Source organism: Pseudochaenichthys georgianus, chromosome 11 (assembly GCF_902827115.2).
Source record: "Pseudochaenichthys georgianus chromosome 11, fPseGeo1.2, whole genome shotgun sequence".
Lineage (NCBI taxonomy): Eukaryota > Metazoa > Chordata > Actinopteri > Perciformes > Channichthyidae > Pseudochaenichthys > Pseudochaenichthys georgianus.
Window position 1 is genome coordinate 23,878,747 of NC_047513.1, and position 26,771 is coordinate 23,905,517.

At 41.1% G+C, this 26,771-nt stretch overlaps 5 protein-coding genes across 7 annotated transcripts in view; all 5 read right to left on the reverse strand.

Annotated features, from left to right (window-relative positions):
- hoxa3a (homeobox A3a) overlaps positions 1-9,422 on the reverse strand; it is a 32,689-nt gene extending 23,267 nt beyond the window's left edge. For both annotated transcript variants that reach the window (XM_034094179.2, XM_034094178.2), the window contains exon 1: positions 9,215-9,422. The gene's annotated coding sequence lies outside the window, so the exon portion shown is untranslated. The remainder of the gene's footprint in view (positions 1-9,214) is intronic.
- hoxa5a (homeobox A5a) lies at positions 3,531-6,069 on the reverse strand. Its single transcript, XM_034094180.2, has 2 exons — positions 5,356-6,069; positions 3,531-4,757 (listed from the first exon to the last, which is right to left on the reverse strand). The coding sequence occupies exons 1-2, from the start codon at positions 5,936-5,938 to the stop codon at positions 4,507-4,509; spliced, it is 834 nt and encodes a 277-aa protein (XP_033950071.1). The 5' UTR covers positions 5,939-6,069; the 3' UTR covers positions 3,531-4,506.
- An 850-nt stretch (positions 9,423-10,272) lies between the features above and the next one.
- Positions 10,273-13,196, reverse strand: LOC117454738 (homeobox protein Hox-A7-like). Its single transcript, XM_034093881.2, is given in 3 exon segments — positions 10,273-11,216; positions 11,219-11,485; positions 12,410-13,196. Coding segments are annotated over 3 exon segments (798 nt in total). The 5' UTR covers positions 12,777-13,196; the 3' UTR covers positions 10,273-11,052.
- A 2,731-nt stretch (positions 13,197-15,927) lies between these two features.
- hoxa9a (homeobox A9a) lies at positions 15,928-18,371 on the reverse strand. The gene is made up of 2 exons (XM_034093844.2): positions 17,339-18,371; positions 15,928-16,964 (listed from the first exon to the last, which is right to left on the reverse strand). The coding sequence occupies exons 1-2, from the start codon at positions 17,889-17,891 to the stop codon at positions 16,720-16,722; spliced, it is 798 nt and encodes a 265-aa protein (XP_033949735.1). The 5' UTR covers positions 17,892-18,371; the 3' UTR covers positions 15,928-16,719.
- A 3,091-nt stretch (positions 18,372-21,462) lies between these two features.
- Positions 21,463-24,676, reverse strand: LOC117454671 (homeobox protein Hox-A10). Of its 2 annotated transcripts, XM_034093793.2 has the most exons (3): positions 23,598-24,676; positions 22,154-22,436; positions 21,463-22,027 (listed from the first exon to the last, which is right to left on the reverse strand). In XM_034093793.2, exons 1-2 carry the CDS (start codon positions 24,454-24,456, stop codon positions 22,162-22,164), a joined length of 1,134 nt encoding a protein of 377 aa, XP_033949684.1. In that variant the 5' UTR covers positions 24,457-24,676; the 3' UTR covers positions 21,463-22,027; positions 22,154-22,161. The 2 variants fall into 2 exon arrangements, with proteins under 2 accessions (XP_033949684.1, XP_033949683.1); XM_034093792.2 differs by having other exon boundaries at positions 21,463-22,436.
- Between the last annotated feature and the right edge of the window lie 2,095 nt (positions 24,677-26,771).

The window sequence follows — 26,771 nt, forward strand, 5'->3', positions numbered from 1 at the left end:
TTATAATATTGTGTGTAGAGTTGCGTTCAAGAATTCATGCAATTTTGCCGAGACCTAAGCTGGGTAATGTTAACTGAAGTATTAGTTTCTGGTGTAAATTAGGTTTAGTTATAATCTATATTTGTTCACATCTATTTGTAATGGGGTCTCCCTACAAACATCTAAAGGTTCAATATTTTAGTTTTAAGAAATTGCATTCATTCTCCATGCGTTAAAAAAAAAAGGCCCAGCAAAAATAATTACGTATAGCGTAAAACCTATTTATTAACAAAAAATGTGTTTTTTGTATTTTCCCTCTACGAGTCACAAGAAACATCTGTGCCATTTCAGTTTTCTTAAAAGGCTTCTATTCAGAGGATCAGGAAGAGAGGGGCTAAATGTTTTTTAAGGGGTCCGGGGGCTCAATTTGGGGGCTGTGGGTCTTCCCATTACCCTGTGACCGGGTCGAGAGTATCAATCCTCAAAATGCAAATGTTGCCCTCGTCCCTAAACATATCAAATGCAATTTATTCAAAGGAAATTCACCAATCAACCGCCCTAATAAAACGCCAGCCACTCAATCTTGTTGCTGGGGACGGGTGGGGGGTCCCCTCCCCCGGTCCCAAACGCGAGGTCACCGCGCTTTCAGGGTTCACCTGGAGTGCACTGTGCAACATATGTAATTCAAAGCTATTCTGTCTTTTGTGTGGAGAGTCAAGATCGCTATTATAAGGCTGGCATCAAGCTCCGAGTGAACAGATGATGGAGACTTGTTCAGCGCGTAAACTTTTGACCCCAATTTTTCCTCCTCTTCTGCAGCTATCTCGCTCTCATCTGTCCCAGCCCAGTGAGATATCTGCCCCTCTCAACGAAAAATTTATTTGAAGAATGTGTATATCTCTTGCCATCACGATGATCATTTTCACAATTTTCATAATTAGAGGAGATGCCAGCACAATACCTAAAATGCGATTGTAGCGTTATGATGTTTCCAACGAGGGAGTGAAAAGATAAATCCAATAGGCTCCCACTCAAGACTAATAGGGCTGCAAAATATGCAAATCATTCATTAGCTTATAGAGAAAATAAAAGCAGCCAAAAGTCTTTGTTGGAGGCAACACGTAAAGTTAAACTCTCCTCTCTCCAGTTTCTCCTCCAGTGCAGGATGTTACCACAGGCTCTGTGTCCCTCGGTAAATTCATTTGAACGCATTATGCTTATAGGCAACGCCAAGCAAACTTGTCATTAACGTGAAGGCGTGTGTGCGCTCGGTACCGTGGACGTGTGAGTAGTTTCCCTCTCTCCATACTGCAGGGTGACAGTGAACTTGGCCTAAAGCGAGCTCTGCTGGTGGCTCTGAGAGGATGCAGATTTATCTTGGTGCTGTGGCTGACCTCCAGATGAACCTGCAACGCTTCTCTCTCTCTGCCTGGCAGTATGCCGCACATGGGGCCCTGTCGAATTCGAAATGACTCCTCATGAAATATTGGCAATGGGTTTATTTTCCAAATAGCCGCACTCTCAAAGTGTCTTGTTTTATTTTCAGTGTGTCTAAAATCGAACTAGAAAGATGCAGCATCTTCTTAAGATGGACTCATATGCATAACAATGAGTATATAAACCGAGCGATTGCTGCAGATTTGTAAGGTGTTAATTACATTTTTATCAAACTGCTTTCAGTTTGATAAAAAAAGAAACGAGGAAAAAATGTAATAGATTTTGGAAGAAATCCACCTTGCATTTCCAGGTTTTTTTCCCACAATGTTGCCAGATAATAAATTCTACTACCGAATTGGTGGAAGTCCAAAAACTAATTTTAAGTAATAAAGAATATGTTTTCACAAAAATGCAATGGTTCTAGACATAATGATGCAGGCAAACACAAAGACGACGTGGTGTTTAAGTTATCGCTAACTCAGATAAATGTAGTCGCAAGTGATTTTGGTTCCAAAAACTATAGGCACAAAAAGGTAAAACCACCAAAATGTATATAGGATTTCATATTTGGCCTCGAAGTGTCGAATTAGAAACGGCCGCACCGAGTCACACACCGTTTAGTTTAAAAATGCATGCAGGAAACTAAAAATAAAAATGAGTTAAAAAAAAAGTCAAAGATTATATAGTTTCCCCCCATTTTAGTCCATGGTCTTTTGGCATCAGGGTCCGGCTGGTGGCTGGTTTGGCCCCGGCACTGATCGGAAAAGAGGTCACCACAAAGCGAGAGTGACTTTTAAGAGGTAATTTGAACTTTTCAACCCCAAACACAAAACAACGAGGCTGATACAAAACGGAATTCCTTTTCAAATGTTTGTTCCCATGTTGTGTTTACTTGACACTTTACAGCCTTTCCTAAAGCCATACACTGTGCCAACATGTGGAGCGCAGAGCTCAGCACAACAACGACTGCAACTTTTTTCCATGGATGGACCCACAACTTCCAAAAAGTCATAAGCAGATATATAATCCAATCAAACGGAGCTAGCAGTAAATATGTAGGCCTGCACTAACGCCTAACTTTATCGCGGAAACCTCCACACTTCCCTTTTAAACTTTCTGATTCACGGTCTGTGAATCCTCCAATGTAATAAAACGACAACAACTAGAAGTTTGTGGGGGTGGAAATGGACACTGAGATAATTATCCAACATGTAAAAATGGATTATGAGTTACACCACAGATGGAGGGAAACAAGTTACACGGGGAAGGAAGCAATTAAATAGCCATGAGCCGGACCCAACCCTGCGCAACATCTGCCGAGACCAGGATTCAGCACTGCACGACTGACGAATTAGTGTAATGGACTAATAGGGACAGATAGAGGGAGCAAATACAATAATAAGGCTGTTTAACACAGGCGGGCTGTTCTCTGGCTACCGGATAGTCTGCAGAAACTTACCCAGAGACGCGGTCCTCATCCTGGAGAGCGTCCGGTCCATTCTGAGCAACACAGAGCAATAGACACGGTCTGTACCGGTCAAGTAACACTTACAGCCTACACAGAGAGAGTCAGACTAAGCTTCGCCGTCAGTGCGATTATATGTTATGTGCAATATACTGTCAACTCCCCAAAACCATAAAACTTACTTTAATGGCCACCACGTGACCGTTTATGGCCAGTGAGCCTATCTGGCCGCGCTCTGGATGATTTTTACGATCTAATTCATAGACAAAACCCCCCATTCATTTAGCACCCAAATGTCAGAGAGCCAGCATCGGCCCTAATAAAGTTTACAGCTGAAAAAGTCGAGCTGATTCTCCGAGAATAGCCCATGAGTCTGTGCGCAAAGGGGACGCCCGGCCATGCAGCCGGTTAGTGGCCAAGGACCCCAAAACACCCCCATCTCCAGAGCAAGGTGAGTGAAATATGAAGTTTTCATTCGAGGGGGACCTGTTGAATTCAAGGATTTGATTTGGCAATTTTCTGAAAGCTCACTTAAAGATTTTAGACCAAACAGCAAGGTCTGACTCCTCGCTTCTTTTACGCGGTCGTGGCAAATGCGTAAACGAATCTGGATTCCACAAAAAAGTTCACTCAATATAATGTTGCCGTTCCAGTAGAAAGTTTATTATGGCCATCATTATCATCATCATCCTCATCATCCTCATCATCATCATCATCATCATCATCATCATCATCATCATCATCATCATCATCATCATTATTACTATTATTATTATTATTATTATTATTATTATTATAGTATATTCTTGACTTCCAGTCTTTGAAAAACATTTACAAAAAGCTAAACACGATGGAGTTATACACATAGGCAATGCGATTTACTGTGGGGAACCTCCACATAAAAACAGCTATGAGAAAACAAAGATAAAACACGTTTTACTCAGATGTTGCGTCCAGGTGAACAACGCAAACAGCAGCAAAAAAATAATACAAAATAAAGATGCAATGCACAGCTATACTGTACATATAAGACTGAGTCTGCACCTCTGTCCATACATGTGTTTACAATGCACACAATGACCACACAAGGCTCACGCTCTGCTGGTTCTACTTTTGGAAGCAAGTTATCTGACAAATTGATACAATACATCACACAAATAAATACATACATATACAGTACATATAGAAAACGAAGGCTAAACAGCTCAACCTCAACCCTCTTTTATTAGGCTGGTATTGTTCTTATCACACAACTTTTACTGGATTTATTTGCGGTGAATAGGTAGCATTTCAAGCGTTTTTCTTTTTTTTCTTTGTCTGAACAGGAAATAATTTAAACAAACATTTATTTTCTTTCTTTTTCTTCTAAATCTAGACATAACTGTACATAATGTATTTTTTTCCTTACATAAACATTACCACGGTGGAAATAAAGAGTAAATAATATTAAGGAATATAATGGGACAGTTGCTGGACATACAATGGGCTCAAGTGGGATGTCCCTTGTCCCGCACACAGCCCGTTCACAAGTCTCTGCGCTTTTTGAATTAGGAGGAGAATGTGATATGACAATCTTTGTTTTATTTTTTTTATAGTGCTCGTTATCAGGGGTAGAGGAGTGAATATCAAGGCCTGTATCCTCCCCCGCCTGCAGATGCCATGTTCATGCTCTTCAGCTTGTTGTCTTTCTTCCACTTCATCCTGCGGTTCTGAAACCAGATTTTGATCTGTCTCTCTGAGAGGCAGAGGGCATGGGCTATCTCGATCCTCCGCCTGCGGGTCAGGTACCGGTTGAAGTGGAACTCCTTCTCCAGCTCCAGGGTCTGGTACCGGGTGTATGCAGTCCTGGCTCTCTTACCCTCTGGTCCTGACAAATCTTTTTACATAAAGAGAGTGGGAAACACATCAGATACAGTAAATGTAAAAACAAATAGTGCAGCAACTTTGTTTTATTACAATTCTTGCATTTTTTTTAAACGTTGCATGTTTTGGTTTGTGGTTTTAAAGTTGGAACATGACTAAGTAGATCCCTAGTTATTGCAGAAACAACCAGTAGCGTTAGTAAGATTTACACATTTTCAACTGCACCTTACGAAAAGTAATTCACATGGTCAACTTTGGGTATTTGACCTTAAAATAAATACAGTATATTTCATTACAACACATTCTCAACGTGCAGGTTATATCGAAAACATTTGAACTGACTTTAAAGTTATATTTTATCTCATAAAATTATTGCGTACCTAGTCTATGGTAACAGTACTGAAAAACACCAAACAGGTGAGATGCACATGGCGCCACATGCCCCTTTGTATAGTAAACATATTTACTACTAAAATAATCTAAATCTGTCCTGTTTTGATATATTTAAAACGTCTCAATAATATATAAACACAATTACACCTTAACCCAACAATAACACAGCAACAGATCTATAAAAGCAATACAACATTACTAAAAGAAAAGCACTTTACCATGATTTATGTGAAGTTTTCTCATCCACGGGTATATCTGTGGCTGTGATGAGTCGGTGACATTTTGAGGAGTTGTTGGTGCGCTTCCCGTAGGTTTCTCTTCCTCGAGGGGGGAAGATTTGGACACACAGTCCCGGCTGAGCAGCAGCGAGCCTCCGTTAGAGCTCGAGCACGGGGTGTTTAAAGAGTTTTTCACGGCTCGGTGTTGAGATTGAGTTTCGTGGACCGGGGAAGAAGTGGCGACCGAGGAGCACGGAAGTGGGTCAGGTGGTGGCGAGAGAGACGGTGTCCTGTTGTTGCTGGCAGACTGGTTGTACCTGACCGGCTCCACCGAGGGTGTTGTCGCCGCTGAGTGACTCGGGGAGTAGCCTGGTGTCTGCTCGTCGCCCACAAAGTGTCCGGTACCGGTCCGACCAACTGTTAGGTCCATCCCGTTGTAGCCATAGCCATACCTGTTCGAGTGCATGGCTGTTGAGTCTCTGTATTGCTCGTTTTCCGTATTATGGTCTCCATAATTATGTAACTGGAAGTCCGCGCCATTGGGATACCGACCGCAGAATGAGTTCACAAAATAGGAGCTCATTTGTTGACAATTCCTCCGTTCGCTCGTAGGAAGTATTGTTGTTGTTTTTATAAAATTCAAAGGTAAAATACTAAACCTGTGTGCTTGATTTGTGGCTCTTATGGTTTAGCGCGTCCTATAGCACCCTTGCACAATTTATGATGAATTATGGAAATGAGTGGGACATGGACTTGATTCTCTCTTACGTAGGCACCCAAATATGGGGTACGGCATAGTATCACGTGCTTTTGTTGACCAGTCGTAAATCCTGCTTGGTGACCTCCAGAGGTAAACTCGTGCACGGAGGAAATACTGGGTGGGATGAGAAGGGAGCGCGCCCCCATGCGCTCGTGACTATAGGGCCAACTCTGAGCTACGGTTTGGGTGTTTTGAATTGTCGTGGTGCGCCATCCTCTGGCCAAACTGGCGCACTGCCTGTCTGCGGAGCTCTGTGAGGCGTGGGCTCCACACGGGGTCATTCGGAGGTTAACGACCATTGCGGCAAAAACCAACGGGCTCCTAAACAATACAACAAGTGACATGCTGAGCGTGCAATCTCTGCGAGGACAGTGTACAGAAATAATTCGATCAGAATCTGTTATTCATGTTATGATGAGGTGATGAGTGCAAATAGTGTGCGCAGTTAATAGAATAAAAGCCCATTCAAAACAGGGCTGTGTTTTTTCTCTACACTTTTTTTTATAATCATAAAACAATTGAAGAGAGACTAATGTGGGAAAATGTGAATACATATTTCGGGTAGGATAAACGCTAAACATCACATTATCGAATATTAACACATACACTTCCATTCGAGGCCTGTACTTTATGCCACGTTGAAGAATTAATACATTTAAGCATAGGCTACGCACGTACGTAAAGCCACGATACTGTCTATTTTAGGCTATTTAAATGTAAAGATTTCCAACAACAAGCTCTCCAATGATATAATAAGTAGTTGCGTGTTTTATTACGCTTTCGTATAAAAGCAAAACATCATTATATTGAATTGTAAACACTGAACATCTTTTCAATAGTTTTTTTGTGTGCTTTTATGCTTTGGATATATCAACAGATCGAGAACAAAACCCAATGTGCTCTATGGGCAGCTTGGTGTGTAGAGTTGTGTGCAGTCACCGTGCAATTTATAAAAACAAGAGACGCAATTTGAAGTTATTGAAAAAGGAAATATTCGAAACAATGAATGGATGAAATGTGGCCAAAAGGTTTAATGTAAAATTATTTCACGCCTTATTCAGATGATAATTAATAGTTTCGATATTTGCATTGTGCCATAATGCATCCATTCGGATGGCTGAACGTTACATCACAAAAAGGTATCATCGTAGTATCTTATGTTCCTTTTAATGCGTTACATCTTTTTATGATATACCATTTTTTGTGATATTGCCATAAACGTTTTAAAGCAATTGTCTCATCGGTCGATTACAATACAGCAGAAGCATGAGATGGTTATCAATACATAATTCAAACTTTCAGGGAAAACGTTGCCTATACGTTAGAAAAAACTAAGTATTTCTAGCTCTAAATGTACCCTGGCTAATGCACACATTATAAATAATGTACTATTAGCAATGTTCACCCTGAGCAGGAGTACAAAATCAGAAGACCCGCAAACAGACACGACGCCTAAATGGTGGCATGACGCCTCGTCCGTTTGGTTTTCTCTTTGTGGAATTTTTATGGCACTTTCGTCTCTTGAAGGCAGCAGCTTGTCCTTTGCTTTCTTCAACATGCTATTTCCCAACAGCAGCCCCTTTACACAACACAAGCCCCATCATGTGTTTCTGACAAACATATGAACCAGAGATTATTTATTCTGCTACAGGTATGTGCTCCCTTTGCGGTAACAATCCCCCAGAACGCACGGTGTGAGGAAGGGTGAATACCCTGCTCACAAAATCCAGTTGGCCCACACTGATGACCTACGGGGTGGGGTGTGTGTTCAGTCATGCTCCAACAGCTGATTTATGGCTGGCCAATGGCAACAAAGTTCCCACGAACATTATTTCAAGCCAGGGACACACCCAGGAACTAAATAAGGAGCAAAAAGAAAGGAGATGAAAGAAGTGAGTGCGCACTGGTGTCAAACAGGTTGGGCTGGGAGCGAGGGGGCCAAAGCTGCAGAAAACAAGAGGGCAGTTCACTCTGCAGGCACCTTTGCACACATACACACCAGCGTCTTAGAGTATAGCAATTCAATACTTACTGAGAATATTTTAATTTCACTTAATGCCTAAATTACGCACGGCTGTAAAACGTCTTGAACGCACTCTACTCACATTCAGGCTAATTATTTAGATAGAAACGTGATAGAATACGAACAGCAAAGCGATCCTCAAAAATACTGGAGAAAAAAACGATTGGATATTGAAAGCAAGAGCAGTCAAAGCAAAGCTATTGGTTTTGTGCATTACAATTGTAATATGCAGATTTCAGATATGGACATCAATGCACACCATATTTGATTAAAGTAACTATACATTCCCTTTTGCAGGATTAATCTTGCAATAATCTGTCCTTTGAATTTAAATCTTCAGTAGTTGATCGACTAGTAATTTACCGCAAGAAACAAATCACTGCAGTGTCTCAATATTCTACATTGGGCTCGCTAAATGCATGCAAAGACACACCATTAACCATGTGTATGTGCAATTACAGAGTGCAAATAATTTATATCCAACATAAATGTTTAACTTGTCGGAATTCGATTGGAGGGAAGCCTCTGCTGTATGTTTATTTAAGGTCATTCATGCGATAAAATAATCCTGTTTTTGTCACTGAAAATGTGCCTGTTTATCAATTCAATGTGCATCATCCAGCATGCACCTGTGTGACTAATAACACAGTAAAGCATGGTGCATTTAAACACACACGTTAGACGGACAAAGCTGCAACCAAAGCAACCCCAGTGTGTCCACAGGAGGGCGTCAAAGAGCACCTCTTTTAGATGGCATCTGCCTAATGATTTTTGCATCAAAAAGTCCATCCACATTCAAATCCAACAACAAACAAATACGGCATAGAAAGCATGCACAAGCCAACAGGAAGATAAAGCAGCACTTGTGTTAACTAATTTCCGCTTAATCAGATATTAAGCTTCCGCAATTTAAATCATAATCAAATCAAATAACATTTAACCATGTCTTCCAACCGGTGGATATTTAACCAGAAAACAATAAGTAGCAATACTTGAACACAACTGTATTATTCTAAAGGTTGATCATTGTAAATTGATAGAAAAAGCAAACGTTTAATACGTTTAATTTGTCTTACCTTGTGATGGTTTCTGGCTGTGAACAGGGGGAGGTGAGGAGAGGGAGTTGGCAGGTGCTGACGGCCGGTGACGGAGGGAGGTATCCAGCTGAGTCCCCAGACGGAAACTGGGACTCCTGGGGGTCAGTGACGCACCGGGGCTCCGTTCACCCATCATGCCCAAACGACAGCAGGGCACCCTCAACGATCCAGTCATGACACAAACTAAGCTCCTGCCCGACCGAGAGAAAACTCCAAATTCCAAAACCGGTATAAAACTGTAGAAGGTCGCTGGTGGAAAACAGCCGCATGGAAGCCCGAGACCGTTAAATGAAAGGCAGCTCTATTCCGCTATTGGAAATTATATATAAAAAGTTCATGTTCATGGCTCCCTGCCACGTGACAAGCTGCGACCAATGGGAAGACGAGTCGGGTCGTAAAGTTGTATTGCCAGGTTGTAAATTTTCATAAACAACAACGGATTTATGACCCAGTGCTGGAGGAGATGGGAAGCGAAGGGAGGGGGGAGAAGGGGGAGAGAAAGGAGAAGGAAGGGGGCAGGTCACCGTGAGGCGCCATCTTACCGAGGACAGAGGGAATGCAGAGTTCAACAGCAATTTCCCTTCATCTGCAGCCTGCCCCATCTCGCATCCTCATAGTTCACATTCCCAAACTAAAGTGTTTACCTTACACTCATAATGGACTGCAACAAGTTTCATTACATGCAACCTGATATTGGCGTCAGTCAACAGCACTGACTGGAAGCAACATATTATTACTCAACCGGTACATGTTATTATGACTGATGATTATGATCATATTTGCTGTGGGTAACTTAATATTGCATGCAAACAAATGCTTGGTAATAGAAAAAGCATGTAATGTCATGCAAATATATTTTCATTTTCATTATTTAAAACATCCCCATATACGTTTTTTTTTATATTTATTGGTTTACATGTTATTTATACAACTAAACGTTGGCACTAAATATGTATACATCACAGTTTTTGCACATTTTGAGTTTACTTATTGTACACGAACAAAAAGAAATGCCTTTGCAGGCTGCTAAAATGTACTGCTGTTAAAATAAAAGTGCATGCGTTTATTTTTGTTTTAGCATTCACAGACACGTAGCTATAAGTCATTTAACCTGAACATATTTCTTAATGAAAAAGGCAAGAATAGTTTTATAATTGCACGGATAAGACTTCAAACGTTCACGTGAGGGTGTTGCAATAATAAGCTAGCTGACTTTCCTGGAATCTGAGGTAGGTTACATATGAAGGTCATATCAAAACAAACACAGTTGTTATGGGATGTATGAGGGGCAAATAGTAGCCAGGTGTCGAAAACAGGCACATTTACATTCTAAGTGAGTTATATTTAAAAATAAGACTAAAAACAGTTACTGAAATATACAGAACCATCTAAATCACATTTGGATGCATTTAACTAACAAGACATTTATTTGTAATTCGCCTACTAAAAATAAGGCACATATGCGCAAAAATAATAGCCTACTTGTTTCATAAAAGTTGCAATAGTCTGTGGAGAAAAATACTCGAATAGGTAGATTCGTTTATTTTACAATCAATTTCAAATTGCGCTGAATTCATTGTGTCGGTGTTTTAATGCGAGCAAGAAAATGTGAAACATAAAATAGGTAGTCTTTCGTTAAGGAATGTTAATTCAGTAGATAATCAGGTTACATTTTCTTGCATATTTTTAAAAAATATATCATTTGGATAGGCAGTTCATATCGGTATTTCATGCGGAGCCTTATTATGTATTTTGGGTTTGAAATAGTGGCATACTGTTAAATGTGTATTACATTATTGCCTTCAGCTGTCGTGTAATTAATCAGCATACAGAGCTCTGAGTGCATGAATGGCATGGTAAACATTTGGGATATATCCCTTACGCATTCTAATGTTGTGGTTCTTCCATTTAATCCTCTGTCCGTGCATGTCTTTTGTTACTTTGCAGCCGTTTCTGACTCCAAACCGGGGCTCCGGGTTTCACCAGCTTCGGGCTCTCCGGCCTCTGGAACCGCCTGGATACCATCGTCCTTTCCCCCGGGGGCCGGCACCGGGCCCCCCTTGTTGTCCTTCTTCCACTTCATCCTGCGGTTCTGAAACCAAATTTTGATTTGCCTCTCTGTGAGGCAGAGGGCATGGGCTACCTCGACCCTCCTCCTGCGGGTCAGGTACCGGTTAAAGTGGAACTCCTTCTCCAGCTCCAGCGTCTGGTACCGGGAGTAAGTCTGCCGTCCCCGCTTTCTGTTCGGATCTATAAGATAAAATGCACTAGCTCTGTATCACTTCCAATAAAACATGTATGAAATGTGACGCTTCATAAAGCATTTATAAAAAAATTAAAGTGGTGTTGAAATTGATGACGACAATAAAAAACGTGTAGGCTTACTTGGAATTATTGTTGGGCTCATTAATTTAGTTGTGACTGCACAATTAATTGTGGCTTACATTTGTACATTACACCTAACCAAATACACACTCATACGAACACACTCCTCAAATCAGTAGGGGATATTATTATTTTTCAAATGTTTCTGCATCTATTTAAAGTAGTCCTGCTGGGATACTTGGTGCATGCCTCCTTTGAAACTCTGCATGCTTTTCCAATTAAAAGCCAGCGATGCTCTGTGCACCTAAGGAGCCATAAGTAATTAGATTACAGCCTCAACACATTCACCCTCAAAATTATAACAAATGCCAATGTTCCAAATTATTTTCATTCTAAATCCACTTGACTTCTTTATGTAACAGACAATACTGGTGCATATTGATACAGCAATGTGCATAACAAATAGTTTTAGAAAATACCAGAGCCTCTGCAGTGCAGACCCAATTAGAAAGGAGCTGCAGAGTGCAAGAGAACTGATTTACACAACATGCCTTCTTTTTTACAACCACAAAGGGGAGAAGAGGCTATAAGAGTAATAGGAGTGCAGAGAAACCCCCCAGCGGCAAGGTCTCTGCGTACTGAACACACAGAAGCGCTGGCCAAATGAATTTATGGCTGCAGAACTCATTAGTTGCGCAATAAAAGTTTTACGATTCTTCCCATGCAACACCAATGGCTTCACGAAATTAATTGAACCACTAACGGCCAATGTAAGTATCCCAATGTTTTGTAAAAGCATTGACCTGAGGGGCTTTCATATAGCACATAAGAGATAGTATCAGCAAATACCTGATCCTCTCATCCAGGGGTACATCCGGTATTGTTTGTCGGGCGGCGAGGTGAGGGGTCCCGGCTCCGGGTGGCAGCAGCTGTCGGTGAACAGGCGGGTCTGGTCAAACAGGCTGCAGTGCAGTGGGTGTGCGTCCTGCCCCCGGCCATATCCCGAAGTAAACACGGGGCGGCTCTGGTACACTGCATTGCTGACGCTGTAAACTCCGGACAGAGACGGTGCAAAGGCGATGGCCGCAGCTGTGTGAGCCGAGCCATAGTCCTCTCCACTGGGTCCAATACTGCAAGAAGCCCGCTCCACGTTTGGGAAGAGAGAAGTAGCCGTCGTATATTTACTAAGAAGACCATCCACATAATAAGAACTCATATTTTTTCTCTCTGATTTGTTGGCCCAGAATCCTCAGTGTCGTTTTTACGAGGTAGCGTGATATATGACAGCAATACAGCCTAGATTTACACCAAACCCCATTTTTACTCTGGACCAAAGAACTCATCCACGTGACGCAGGCCTGGCAGCTCTCATCCAATCAGCATGCAGACAGGGGTTTCATTATGGTGCAGGACTGCAGAGTGGGATTAACACTTCACACACAAACACATACATGTAAACACACACGAGAGAAATTCTCACAATCCCACTGATCTAGAGGTAATTTAGGTTGTATAAGGTCATGGGCTTTTGTCATATTTCGTAGTGCACTACAAATAATCATCTATTTAAAAAGATGTATTATTTTATTTGTGTTTACCATCGTGGAATACATTGTGCCTTCTTGAAGGTAATAATCGATCCACACTCGTTCATATACACTAATAAACAATACATAATAGCTGAATATAATATAGTTTGATATTCGAACTAAAAATATAACAATTCCGACAGAAGGTGATTTTTATTGTTACTTTTCTAAATTATAAATTGGCCTATAGTCGCTTGCTAAAGAAAATATTTTGATTATATCATTTATGTAAAAAATATCGGTAGAGAAATAATGCACAATGCAAGTTTCTATTTTTAAGTTTAAACAAGATAGTGTTGAATACTTTCTTCCAAAATATGCTTCGAGATATTCTTAGTTGAGAATTTAGAAACATTATACATAATATTTTATTATAATAATAATAATAACACCTAATTCATCCTCCAAATTTGCTTTATTTTTAACGGCTTAACAATGTTATCTCAATAAATTGGCATAAAGCATGTCTTTAATAAATACGCAGAGTTACAAGAAAGCAAATGGTTATAGTAACAATTAAAAATAACTATTCAAATTTGAAAATAATAATGGATAATATACCCTGAATTTGCCAAGGAATTTTAAGGTAAAATATTGATCTTAGGACATGGAAAACTGATTGCGTTATTATGTCTTCATAATTAAAATGGTAAACCCCTTATATATTTTAGGACATTTCTAATACTTATTCATGTTATATTTCATCTAACTATTGCTTTACTATTTCTACTATTACAAGTTCAGTTTGAAATTATTTGCGTCAATTAAGCCGTCGAAACCTTAAAGAAATAGAAACATTGAACAGAAAGCGTATCTGCAGTGCGGCAGCAGTAATCCTGCAGTCCGCGTGCTCACTGCTTGCTTCTTCTCTGCTGAGCCATAGGCTGGAGAACCAGTTTCTGCACTGAGATTGTAAAAAGGTGTGAAATTATTTGCGTGGTCTCTTAAAAAATGTTACTACAGTTTGTTTCCCAGTGCAGGTTCATTGGGAGGAGTGTTAACAATGGTGGGGTGATGTTGTGGAACAGTGTCGCCACCATCTGGGGACTTGTGGGGACTGCAAGGTGGAGAGGCATCATGTGCGCAGGCGTTGTGTTTTTCTGCTGCAATCAACGATTAAATACAAGATAAAAAGGGAGAGAGACATATCTCAAAATGTAGCAGTATGTTTCTTCGGTTGTGATTTTATCCAAAATACCGATTTAACAGAAATGTCCAGATGCATTTTTGAATAAGCAGTAGGCCTATCTGTGTTTGGAGCTAGCTGCTGGCTTTATGGCTCTTTCTCCTTTGGGAAGGGCCAAGCTAAGGAGCAGAGGGCGGAAGGTTCCCAGGTAGAAACAAAGGACCTCTCCAAATAACCATGAGTCCTGAACGTCCCCGTCGGGGAGAGTCCAATAAAGCTGATCATTTCCGCTCGTCCTTTTGTCCAGGGTGCAGTCCCACGTAAAGAGAAGAAAAAACAAATGGGTGCCATTCTGGAAACGGCCTAATTGTGTCTGGACGGCCATAAAGCCATTACAACTGGAATGCCAGACAGTGTAGCAGACCAGGCGTTTTATTGCACTGTCTCTGCTCGAGTCTTTGAAGTTTGGGTCCATCTGCGTCCCCTAACGCGTCACAACAGCACTCCAGTTAGTTTGACTAAAGTCCTATTTACCCTCTAACTACAGTAATCTCCCAGTAGATGTTTTGTGTTTAAGAGAACTTAACAACCTGTTGTATGACAGAAGCATGCTGATCGAGCATCAGATGTAAAGCTCTGCAGCTATCTGAAATGTGATTTGTTGCTTCTCGTATTTGCTATGTCCTTGTGCCAAATATTTTTTCCAACATGCAGAGACTTGAACCGGCCTTGCAAACGTCCTGTTTTAAAGGTAGAACTCTTCTCTAAAACCTTTGATATTTACCTTTTGAGGCCAAGCTGCCTTTTAAATCCTCTGAGTTGTTATATTTCATAATTTTAGTGTTGTAGATTGGTTATGTCGACATGTGCTAATGATGGAGCTTTTTGCTGAGCGTCCTTGTCATATCTGAGCTGAACAGCAACACATCGGCTGCATTATTTCGGGCTTCAGCTGTCGAAGACCTCGATGTCTTTTTTTGTTTTGTGTCCTCTCGCCTCGCAGCGCTTTGCACCCCATAAAAGGTTATAGCGGTAATTGTCTTTTATGGCTGTATACAGCTAACAACATCCTCTGCCAAGACGCAGCTCCGTCCACAATCCAGGAACACGCACAAATTCCCCTTTAAGTGTGTGCGTTTATATTAGTGTTGGTGTGTTTTGGTGTATGTGCTGCAAAAGCGTTAAAAGTTTTTTAAAAACACATTTAAGATGTTATTTAATTTTATTGGGCCTAATTCTCCATAAACGAATGTCCAATAAATGGATATTTCTTTATTGCAAAATGAAAATGATTGATTGATGTTATTTATATATTGTAGAGTGTGTGTGTGTGTGTGTGTGTGTGTGTGTGTGTGTGTGTGTGTGTGTGTGTGTGTGTGTGTGTGTGTGTGTGTGTGTGTGTGTGCGTGCGTGCGTGTGTGTGTGTGTGTGTGTGTGTGTGTGTGTGTGTGTGTGTGTGTGTGTGTGTGGGGGGGGGGGGGGGGTGATATCTAGTTGACAGCAATAACCTTCATATTAACCAGAGTGCAATCAGCATCCAAATAATACTTTTTATGCAGCAAGCAATCATTTATAAAAAAAATATAATTTCAGTGTGAAGCCGACGTGAAATAAAAATGTGACGTGCATGCATTCGCAGATATAATTTGTTTTATTTAATAAATAAAGTACAAATTACATTTGTGAACCAAAAGTCAGACGGTCAACAGACCGTGAGGTATTCATTAAGTAGCCTACAGTGTTTTATTTAAATTGATCTCACTAACAAACAGTATGTACTTCCAAAATGTTACTCCCTGAAATTCCAGCATCTAATGCAAGCAACCCTAGCCTATAATCCGCCATCGAAAAAAAGGTTATTGTAGGTAGTTGAAAGACATAGGTAGTCAATCGTGTCGTGTGATTTAGCTTCCATAACATCTTTTAATATAGCATTTTAGCATCTTCAAGAGGTTTCTGAGGTCTATTCACCACCTACTTCAAAATGCAACTGTAATACGGCTCCAATATTAGATTCAAACTCAGGGTCATCAGTCATAGTTCTAAGCATTAAGGGAGAAACAACAATAAAATTAATACATTTTTACAAACTACGCTCAGGTGACTCTGAGATGGACAACAAATATAGCTAAGAACCGGAACACGCAGCTAAACATCCATACACAAACGAGCACATGGACCAGGCCAACTAATACACGTTAACGAGGTATTAATTAAAATCCAAATAATAAAAGAACAAATACAAAACGAGTGGGCACCGTTAAAATTGTGCAATATAAAGGTAGTCGCATCAAACTAAAGCCCAACATGCTTTTTTTACAGGACAATTAAGCCTAATAGCTTCTGTTATATAGAACAATAAGATAATGAAGTTTAAAAACAAGGTCCAGCAGCGTTACGAGCTTCCACGCACAAAGATCGCCAACAGCCAAATGTCTAAAGGTTCAGTCAATCCCTTTCGGTGCGCCCTCTTTATTAAACTTCTTCATCTTCATCCTGCGGTTCTGGAACCAGATTTTAACCTGTCTCTCGGTGAGGTTTAACTGCCTCGCCACCTCATACCTACGGTCCCTGGTCAGGTAGGCGTTAAAGAGGAATTCTTTCTCCAGCTCCAGGATCTGGTACTTGGTGTACGGACAGCGTTTTTTTCTCGTGGCACTCGCGTGGAGCCAGTTGGCCACAGGGTTATCTGGAAAAAGTGAGGGGGGGGGGGGGGGGGCGACATTTGTGTGAGGGCCCGGTGCTGAGTAGCCCAATTCGAAAACAAACATCACTCATAATTGGACTCAGAAAAAGAAAAAAACTCTAAGATGAGAAGAAAATGGCTACACATGTCCGACCGCAGCTACACCAAATAAAACTATTTCTCTCAACACACGGCCACTTTAAAAGCTGCCAAAGGTTATCTTATAGCAATGGGAGCTGGGCCATTAACAGTCCCCATAAGGAAATGGCACGTTCAGAATGGCATCTGTTCAGACGCGCACCCCCATCACGCACCCAATCCTCACAGCTAAATGTGGTATTAGTAGACTATAAACATTGGGGACTGCAGCGACTTACTTGGATCCAGGCCTGGTTTCTCTTCAGCTTCTCCGCTCGTGTCCCCTGCGTGGACGGACAGCGCGTCCTTTTCCCCCGGTGATGCCGTCGCTACGGTTCCGTTGGCGTAATCAGAGAGCAGCAGCGCCGTGTGAGAGCCGGGCAGCGCGCCGTCAGCTCGCGCTCCTAGACCCTCCGGTTTGATTCCGTAGTGATGGGTCGTCGGTAATCCGGCCATGGGCAGGGAACCGGACATAGGCTCCAGCAGCCATGACTGATAGCGGCTATCTGTATCTGCACCGACCGGGCCTTGATGATGCCCGTAGTGGTGATGGTACATAGAGGAAACACTGCCCGGGAAATGAGCCGGGACATGGCTCCATGATGGCCCGAATACCGGAGGTTTGGACGGGAAAGTGCAGGTCCCGAGCTCGCTGTGGTCGCTGATGGAGGCGGGATGCCTGGAGTGCTGGAGCCCAGGACCGGAGGGGTATCTCGGCACAGAGAGCTCCTCGCTCTCGGGCAGAATGAGGGAATCGACGTAGTAACTAGTTAGTGTTCCGGATGTCGACATGGCAGAGAAATTACATGTACGCAGTCATACAACAGATACATGCAAAAAGTAAAACGCGCACACACACACACCACACACACATTCACACGCAGTAAAGCCAGCCTCACAAAATAACAATGTGGAGAAATCAAGTAGCAACTTGGCCCCACAGAGAACTACAGTGGGCTAGTAATGGGGAGACAAGCTGCCACGCCATTGGGTAGCAGTCACACGTGATCATAAAGGCTGAACAATAAAGGATAAATCAATCCCTTTGGTCATTAAATACTCACCCGCTCTCCTATAACAACCTCTAGTTTTAAAGCTAAGAATTATGAATTCATAAGTTGGTTCTCTTTTCTGTAAAACAGAAAATAAAAAAGATGTGATGAGTAAAATAAATGCTACAGTATCCTAACCTGCTTCTGTTGTTAAAACCCCTTATTGGTTGCACAAAAAGATACAGGCCTGATTTTACGAGGTACTTTATAAGACACGTAAGCACCCTATTGCTGCTCACCTAAACACGTTTCAACCAAAGAAACTAAGCAGCTCAATGTTGAAAGAGCGCCTATATCTCAAATAACTTTTAAAAGTGCATTATTCATTTTATTCGGCTGTATCAGATGCAGACATCTTCCAATGGCCTTGTTCTGCATTTGGCATTTAACACATTTTACGGACAAAACTGCCAAACACCAACAAGTTATGCAGGTCATCTAAAATAAGTCTAAAATACTTATTTTCCCTCTCACATTTACTTAAACAATGTAGTTGTTTTGGGGCCTATACTAATTTACACTTTAGACCCATATATGCATATGATGTATTTTTTAACAATAACCACATTTTGTGATATTTCCACATCACTGTAAATGTGCATGGCTATCAACAAGTAATGATTCACATTACAGCATATGTAGTTTTACGAAGATATTGCAGCACTACATTTCCAATAGTAAAAAGAAATTACGAGATTACAACTTTAAAAATGAATGAGAATTTATTTGGGAAAATGTGATGAAAATTGAGCAGGAATAGTTCAGTTACAAATGTGTCTTGTTAGTTGCAGGTATTAGTTTGGCAGTAATTACGATGTTAAGTTTAACATCGTAATACCTATATACCAAATAAAACAGTTACTGGATATTAAATAATTGCATTTTATATAATGTAAAGCAATATTTGGGTTAGGGTTAAATATAAAATATAGATCATATATTGAAGCAAGTTGTGAAAATAATAAAATTCAAATGTATAAAGATATTAAAAATAGATAAACAAAGATGAACAAAATATGCAGTATTTGTGTTATTGATCCACTGAGTTGATTCACGATGGCCGAATATTTATGAAATAAGTTCCTATAGCCTACTATTACTGGCGGTTCCCGGTTCCTCCCTGCTTAACCGTCCGTTAAACCCGTTTATTATTTACACTGCCGTTATCACTTGTATGGGCCTATATTTCGCCATCATCACCACCATCAACAAATTAACTGATGCCTGCAGCCAGTGCCTCGGTGTAACGTTACACTTAAATAGAGCTACACGTGTGTGTAATGTGGTGCTTGTGGTTTTCTCCTTTTAAAATCAAATGGTGCGAGCAGTGGTGGTGAACACCAGGAGACAACAGCACATTTAAAATGCATGTTGTAAATATTGAGCTTGTAAAATGTAACAGACAAATTCAATTAATGTTATTAAACAATGAGCAAATTGCGCACTAGAGGCGTTAACATAAAAAACAAATCTAGCTTTATATTTGTTGGAGTTCTTAATAGTTTAGCTGATAATAAATGGATTACAGATTGAAATAATATAAAATTAACAATATACTGAGATTGTTTTTATTTTCGAGAAAATGCATTCTTAACTTCATTTTAATGTGGATATTCCCAAAACGTTTCAACTGTGTGCGTATTATTACCCACATTATCCTAAACCTTTCCCCACATCGCAGATCACGTCTACAGAGCAAAACCTTGAGTTCTCGCATATTACGCTGCATTTTTATTTATTTATTATCATCAAATAAACGGAGAGCTGGGCCAACACCCCACAAGGCCACAGGCAATTCTCATGCAGGAATTGTTTCCACTCTGTTCTTACTATTTAAAAGACGAAAAAATACGCACAAGCTGTCCATAATGTGCATACTGGTTGCAAGCTATCACCTCTGTAGTACTTGCACTTTATTTGGCAAACAGACATCAAACAACCCGAGGGGGGAGCGGCTGTGTGCCTATTTGTGCACTAAAACTTAGAATAGACAAACACCTTCAGAGGAGGAAAATAAGCCAATGGCTCCCAGGCTGTAAACCTAAATCAGGGTGTTTTTTCACCCAGTTTACCACAGGGGCTATTCACTTCTTTTGCCTCTGGAGATAACAGCCTGTCTGGCGGATCTAAATATCGCCATAAAGCCCTTCCCCTCCTTTTGTCTGAGATACTATTGCGCAGCGGAAGCATCCGGTCTCACTGCCCACGGAGGTCGCTGTTGCCCAATTCACCTTCCCCTTCCCCTCCACTGCAGTGGTCGTAACCGAGGCCTTGTCTGGCGTGTCTGCGTCACTACTACTCACGGAAAACACTCAGGGCTTTACCCTTAATCCCAAATCCACGACGCATACTGCAGTTCAGCTTTGATCACATTTTAAATCCAGCACACATGGCCGCGTAGGCTTATTTTAACGACGAAACCCAAGTAAAGAAGTATAGGGAAAACATTACAGGAGACAGGTTAAGAACATACACAACAGCCAGTCACCACTCCCCGGTTTATAAACTAGTGGGGTTTAGAACATGATTCCAAAATACTTCTCCACAATTTTCATCAAACCCGATCATCTGTATGTCCCTGATTTGCTTTCCTTTTGGTTTCGAAGAGTGGAACTGGGGCAATTAAGACAGTTTCATGTTGCAGAGTTAGAAATGGACCCCAACAACATGAAACTACCTAAACCACTCGACAGTCGATCCGGGCCTCAAGTGAAACACAATCAGCCAATTCATAATGCACCGTGTTCGTCGGTCCCGTCATCAAGTGTCCAAAACATCGTCTGCATTAAGAAAGTACATCTGTAACACTATCGTGAAGCCGGTGCTACAAAGCTAAACATGAACACATTCGCAATGATAAATGGACTTACCCGATCCTCGAAACGTTAATCCCAGTATTCCCAAATTAAAGCAGCAGGTTATGTTTTATCCATATATGAGTAGGCTACAGTTCAGATTTCTAGCTGAGAGCCAGGCCTCCTCTCCGTCTGAAAGGCTCTCCCACGACTGAAGCAGCTCTTAGAGGAGAGGGAGAAACCTCATATACCAGCCAGTCATAAAACTCTACAATAGCCGGCTGAGCATGCAGCTAGACGGCTTATAGCCTAATATCTTAATTATTTCCGATGGCCATTACATTAGCATCTACATTTGTCAGCTGGTTCACACAGTGTGTCCCCATTGATGGAGGCCAAGTTATTTGGGGTTTTGCATTTCAAACAGGATATTTTTTCTGCTTCTGTAGACTTTGCCTTTAGACATATACATACAAAAATGCAGGCAGCTACTCTTCTATGCGAGCTGATAATTTATTAAGCATTACACAAAAAACACAATATGTACACAGAAATATACAATAGACACATTCCTATTTCACTTTTCACACCTTTTTCGTGTAAACGTCCTCCACGTGATTAAAGATCCGACTCATACATTTAGATCGTATAGAATAGGCCTATACCATGGTGGACTACATCTAATGATCACAGGTGAATTCTCCTTCTTCCCTCGTGGTACGTGTTATATTCCAGAGTGATTGAATAACTACAAAATAAATGTATAGGAAAATGTAATATCATGCAATTCAAATTAAAATAAAACAAATTAATATTTGTTTCAATACATTTACGATTATTTGCCAGCAGTTTGGGGAAAAGTGGAACATTTAAGCCACCTTCAAGTGCACAATGTTTTTAAATTGCGTTAATTTAACTCCACTGACGACACTATCCAACCATACGACAGAAGGGACAGAAACAGGTAGATGATACAAAAACACAATATCAGAAAGCAATCAAATAAAACTCTACATTCAATTTTTCCCGATTTTCTTATTCTCAATATAGCACGAGGACGATGCATCGACTTTAAGCGTGTCTGGAAATAAAAAAAGTAGTACCCATTAGTCTTAGGTGGACAGAGTGGTGAGGAAGGGTATGGGGGTGCTGGAGGAGGGAGGGTGTCATTGATTTCACCAAACATCTTCTATTTCAATTTGATCACCTTGTTCATCATGAAAATCCGTAGTTGGATGTGAGCTCCCGGATCCTGTTTTCCCGCGTCATTTTCTTCAGTTTCATCCTGCGGTTCTGGAACCAGATTTTAACCTGTCTGTCCGTCAGGTGGACGCCTTTACTGATCTCTAGGCGGCGCTCTCGGGTCAGGTACATGTTGAAGAGGAACTCCTTCTCCAGCTCCAGAGTCTGATGCTTGGTGTATGGACAGCGTTTCTTCCGGCCACTTTTTGCTGTAAGCCAGTTGGCCGTGCTATGAATTTTTGCGTCTCCTAAAGAAAATGGCAGATACATTACGCACTGCAACATGGGGGACTGTGTGTGTGTGTGTGTGTGTGTGTGTGTGTGTGTGTGTGTGTGTGTGTGTGTGTGTGTGTGTGTGTGTGTGTGTGTGTGTGTGTGTGTGTGTGTGTGTGTGTGCGTGTGTGTGTGTGTGTGTGTGTGTGTGTGTGTGTGTGTGTGTGTGTGTGTGTGTGTGTGTGTGTGTGTGTGTGAAACGATATAGAGCCTGCGTGTGTGACACCTGCATATAATAGGTAATATGCAAATCGTTTTATAAATTGCTTTGTATACCAATAAAGCTATTGTGTGAATCTGTGTTTGTGTTTATGGTTGTGTTATACACACACACACACACACACACACACACACACACACACACACACACACACACACACACACACACACACACACACACACACACACACACACACACACACACACACACACACACACACACACACACACACACAATAGCGTAACATTTGTGTGTCCTTTATGTGTGTGTCTCTATGAGTGTATATAGTTTACGCGTAAAGTATGGTTGCTTTGTTAGATTCATCATACTGCAAATGTTTGAAAGTAATATTTTACACAAATCGTTCATTTAAAAAGAGTGTTTTGTGACATAGAAAGTTAAATAATAAAAAGGCATTTCGGCACAGACAAAATCAAATGGCCTACATGAATATAAAGACTGACTAGCCTGCATTTTACGCAGTACTCAAACGACATACTGGTTCAGTCTATAGTCAATTGTAATTGATATAAATGTAAAACCTATATGTTATGCATGTATGTATTGAGAAAAATTATCATAATATCGTTAATACCTCTGTTGGACTTTTTAATAAAAACAAATGTAGCTTAGCCCTTTAACTTGCTTTTTCAATTTTACGCATTATCTTTCTGGGTTTATTCATACACACGTATACATACATCATATATACTGATACCACTACAACTTAGAGAACAAAGACTTGGTGACTATAAATACATGCAGAGTTACCATGACCGTGAGTTGATGTATCACTGAAAGTCTAACCAGTGAAATAGAACTTCACAGGTGCCTTTAAAAAAAAGCCTCTCTCTACCTGCGCTGCATGCAAACAAAGCAACAGAGCAGGGCCACACCTATGATGAACTGTGATTACCTTTGGTGGTCTTTGATGCTCTCTCTTTGTCATGCTCTTCTGTCTCGTCGGCTGAGGAGGCTTCTGCATCCGAGGACTCGCGTGCCTCGTCGCTTCCCGGTGCCGCGTGAGGCTGCAGGTCTGCTTTTCCCGAGGACACGGGCTCCTCGGTCTTCCTCCCCTCTTGCGCCGTGGCTGGAGCAGAAGTCGAGGTTGGTGGCGTGTTGAAGCGAGTGGGAGCAATGGGGTGTAGGCCAAAATGAGAATGGGAAGGGTTCGGCTGGGGGCCGTTAGTGTTGTAAAGTTTATGAGAATGTGCGTGCGTCTGAGACAAGCGGAAGTAGCCTGGCACAGGCACTGAGCCCCCGCCGCCGCCATCGGTAACTGTACAAGAACTCGAACCTAGGCCAGCTGTTGTTAACCTCGAATAAGTGAGATCTTCCGCGGTGGAGGCTTGAGGACACTTTGGCTGCTCATACAGGCAGTAGGTGCTCTCCTCCTTAATATTCTGCGGGAATGAGCAGGGCGCGACCTGGGGACCCACCGGGTGCTCTTGGTCCATTCGACATGACCTCTGCGCGTCCATCCACATCTCCATGCTGGGCATGTACGGGCCAGAGGCGGAAACCATGTTTGGAGGACCCACTTCGCTTCGCTTACCCATACCTGGGAAGTATCCATAATTGTGTAGTCCGTAAGGCACTTCGGTAGCAGTGCTGTGAGGCACGCACACCGTGCTCCCATAGTGACCTCCGGCGCTTTCATTGCGGCCACTGATCAGAGAATCCACTAAAAACGCATTTCCTGACGGGCTGTCCGAACATGACATTATTGTGGTGTATTTTGGCGAAGGAAGAAGATAGCCCTTTCTGGCTGACATTTCTTGTGCAAAACATGCTGGATATGATTAGAGGCACCCCCCTTTCTGCCGTGCAGAATGTAAAACCAATGGAAATGCTGGAAGATGGGCAGTCCCTCCCACTCAGAGGCTACGTAGCTGCCGGAGCGATATCTATCTTGGAGCTGAGGCAGAGAAAGGAGGCAGCAGAGCAATCAGTGTTTTCCCTCACCTCGCCTTAATCCACCACCATTACCGGGGGCGAGGTCCAACATGATGCAAAGTTTAACAACTGCATAGCTGTAAAGGGGGGAAAAACATGCATTTCTTTAATACATTCTTTAAACAAGTTTTGAAATACCATCAATAAATCACTGACTGATTTCTGAAGCTGATTGCTCCTGTCCTATATTCAAATCAAAATGTACCACACAGCTCAAATAGGTGCAACGCAGTATCAGCCTTTCATATTTAATTTACCTCAAGTAGGAGTCGTGGAACACAACATTATAATAATATTACCATCTCCTTTTGTTAAAGACGCTCTAAAAAAATACTTCCTTGCATGAGGTAGATAGAGCCCTCAGATTGCAAATCAAGTATGACCCTGCAGAAGCCACAAACGACAACAAAGCAATGGGACTTAAAGGTAATAAAATGTTTTAACTGTAGGTAGAATTCGCCTTTAGCTAAATGACTTGGCAAAAAGCTGTTTTATATGGTGCATCCTCTGGCCTTAGCACAGCCTGGTCTTCCGCACTTAAAGCAAAGGTGTTAACACTAATGTAGCCTGAAGAAAAGAAGAGTAATATCAGACATTCTTTGTTCTTCTCTTTAGATTTTCGTTTATGTTTTTGTTACACAGAAGAGGACTCTGAATGATTCAATATCAAATGTACATCCTTGAACTGCCTTGTTGTAATCCATCAAAAGAAAATCCGCTTTATACATCAAACATAACCCTTTTTGATTTAAAATGTTGGACTTATATTCATTTATGTGTAATTCATTAAGATGAGGAACGCTATGCCCGTGCGTAAACAACGGCAAACTAAATCTTTGTCATCAAGAACTAAAATAATTTGATGAAAAAAAGGTTTACAAAACAGATAGTTTCCTAAATGTTAAAGTAGTTTCTTCACATTGTAAACATCTATTTATTAAAATATCATTTAAAACCTATACACAGTAACGTTTTTTATTAGATCTCGTTACTGGTTTTCTCTCTGGTGGAATATTCGTTATTTAATGTCTCAAAATAAAACAAAGAGGTATTTTTTTATAAAACTATTTGTTAACACAATTTGCATTAATAATGGTTGTATTTATGTGTGTTTTCAGTAATTTAGGATATGGAAATTAGTTTATCTGTACCCAAAGTCATTACGCATGGGACAGAAAAGGTAAAACAATCACTTTCGTTCAAAGGCTGTCGGCACAAAGATGATTATAAGAAATGCAAATAATACTACTGCGGCAGCCTACAACATGTTCAATTAAAAAAAAATCTAAAATGAGCACAGTATAAGCATTTGACTTGTTAAAACTATCAACGTATTGACGCGGTGTTGAACGGGGAACAGGCACAATGTGCGAAAGGAAAGCAGACATACAAGTCATCCTGTCGGTCCAATTTGGGCCAATAAGAGCCACAATAAAACTCTCCTTCCATCTCCTAGTGTCCTTGGCCATGTGCACTCTATTCTCTCTCCAGGTTGAAGTTAATCTCGGCCAGCTTTGCCATTACCAGGCCCAGGTGGCCGCTAACCCCCTGGGCTCGTATCCAGCCTGTTGTACTGAAATGAGAAAGATTGAGGGGAAATTCATAAATTGAGCCCATTTAGGTTTTCAAACGCTCCGTCAATGACAGCTCACTGATGTACACTGGCTTAGGTTTTTAGCGCGTCGATGGTGGACATTTGTCAATCGCTCCTGCTCAAATCTCACATACTTCAAATTATTTAAATTACTATAACATGATTGAAGGTTATTTATGTGTATACGAAAAATAATACAATGCTTTATTTTAAAGCAGAGTGATATGCTGTAGAAATATATAAAGTAATTAGTAGCCTATGTTCAAGGCCGTGCGCCAAACGTTTGTGCCTGTATAGCAAAATCCCCCAGAAACATTTTTTAAAACCAATACAATGTTAACCTACTACAAACTAACTAACATAACTAGGTGTAAAGCATGTTTTCTCGTCCCTGCAGTGGCCTGTTGCTTGTAGGACATATGAGCCACTAAGGAAACTAAATACATCCATTAATTATGTGTGCCCATGTTACATTGTGTTGGCCTGCATTGACTTCATGGTGTTGTACTGGTAGGGTGGCCTATCGATATCTTCGTGTTA

What these genes read in the sequence shown, in the direction of transcription:
- hoxa5a (XM_034094180.2), bottom strand. Translation starts at nt 5,938, where the DNA reads ATGAGCTCCTATTTTGTGAACTCATTCTGCGGTCGGTATCCCAATGGC. An exon ending in AAAACTTCACATAAATCATG is followed by an intron (nt 4,758 to 5,355) that starts GTAAAGTGCTTT and finishes TTATGTAAAAAG; the next exon opens with ATTTGTCAGGACCAGAGGGT.
- hoxa9a (XM_034093844.2), bottom strand. Translation starts at nt 17,891, where the DNA reads ATGTCGACATCCGGAACACTAACTAGTTACTACGTCGATTCCCTCATT. An exon ending in GAAACCAGGCCTGGATCCAA is followed by an intron (nt 16,965 to 17,338) that starts GTAAGTCGCTGC and finishes CACTTTTTCCAG; the next exon opens with ATAACCCTGTGGCCAACTGG.
- LOC117454671 (XM_034093793.2), bottom strand. Translation starts at nt 24,456, where the DNA reads ATGTCAGCCAGAAAGGGCTATCTTCTTCCTTCGCCAAAATACACCACA. An exon ending in AGCATCAAAGACCACCAAAG is followed by an intron (nt 22,437 to 23,597) that starts GTAATCACAGTT and finishes CATTTTCTTTAG; the next exon opens with GAGACGCAAAAATTCATAGC.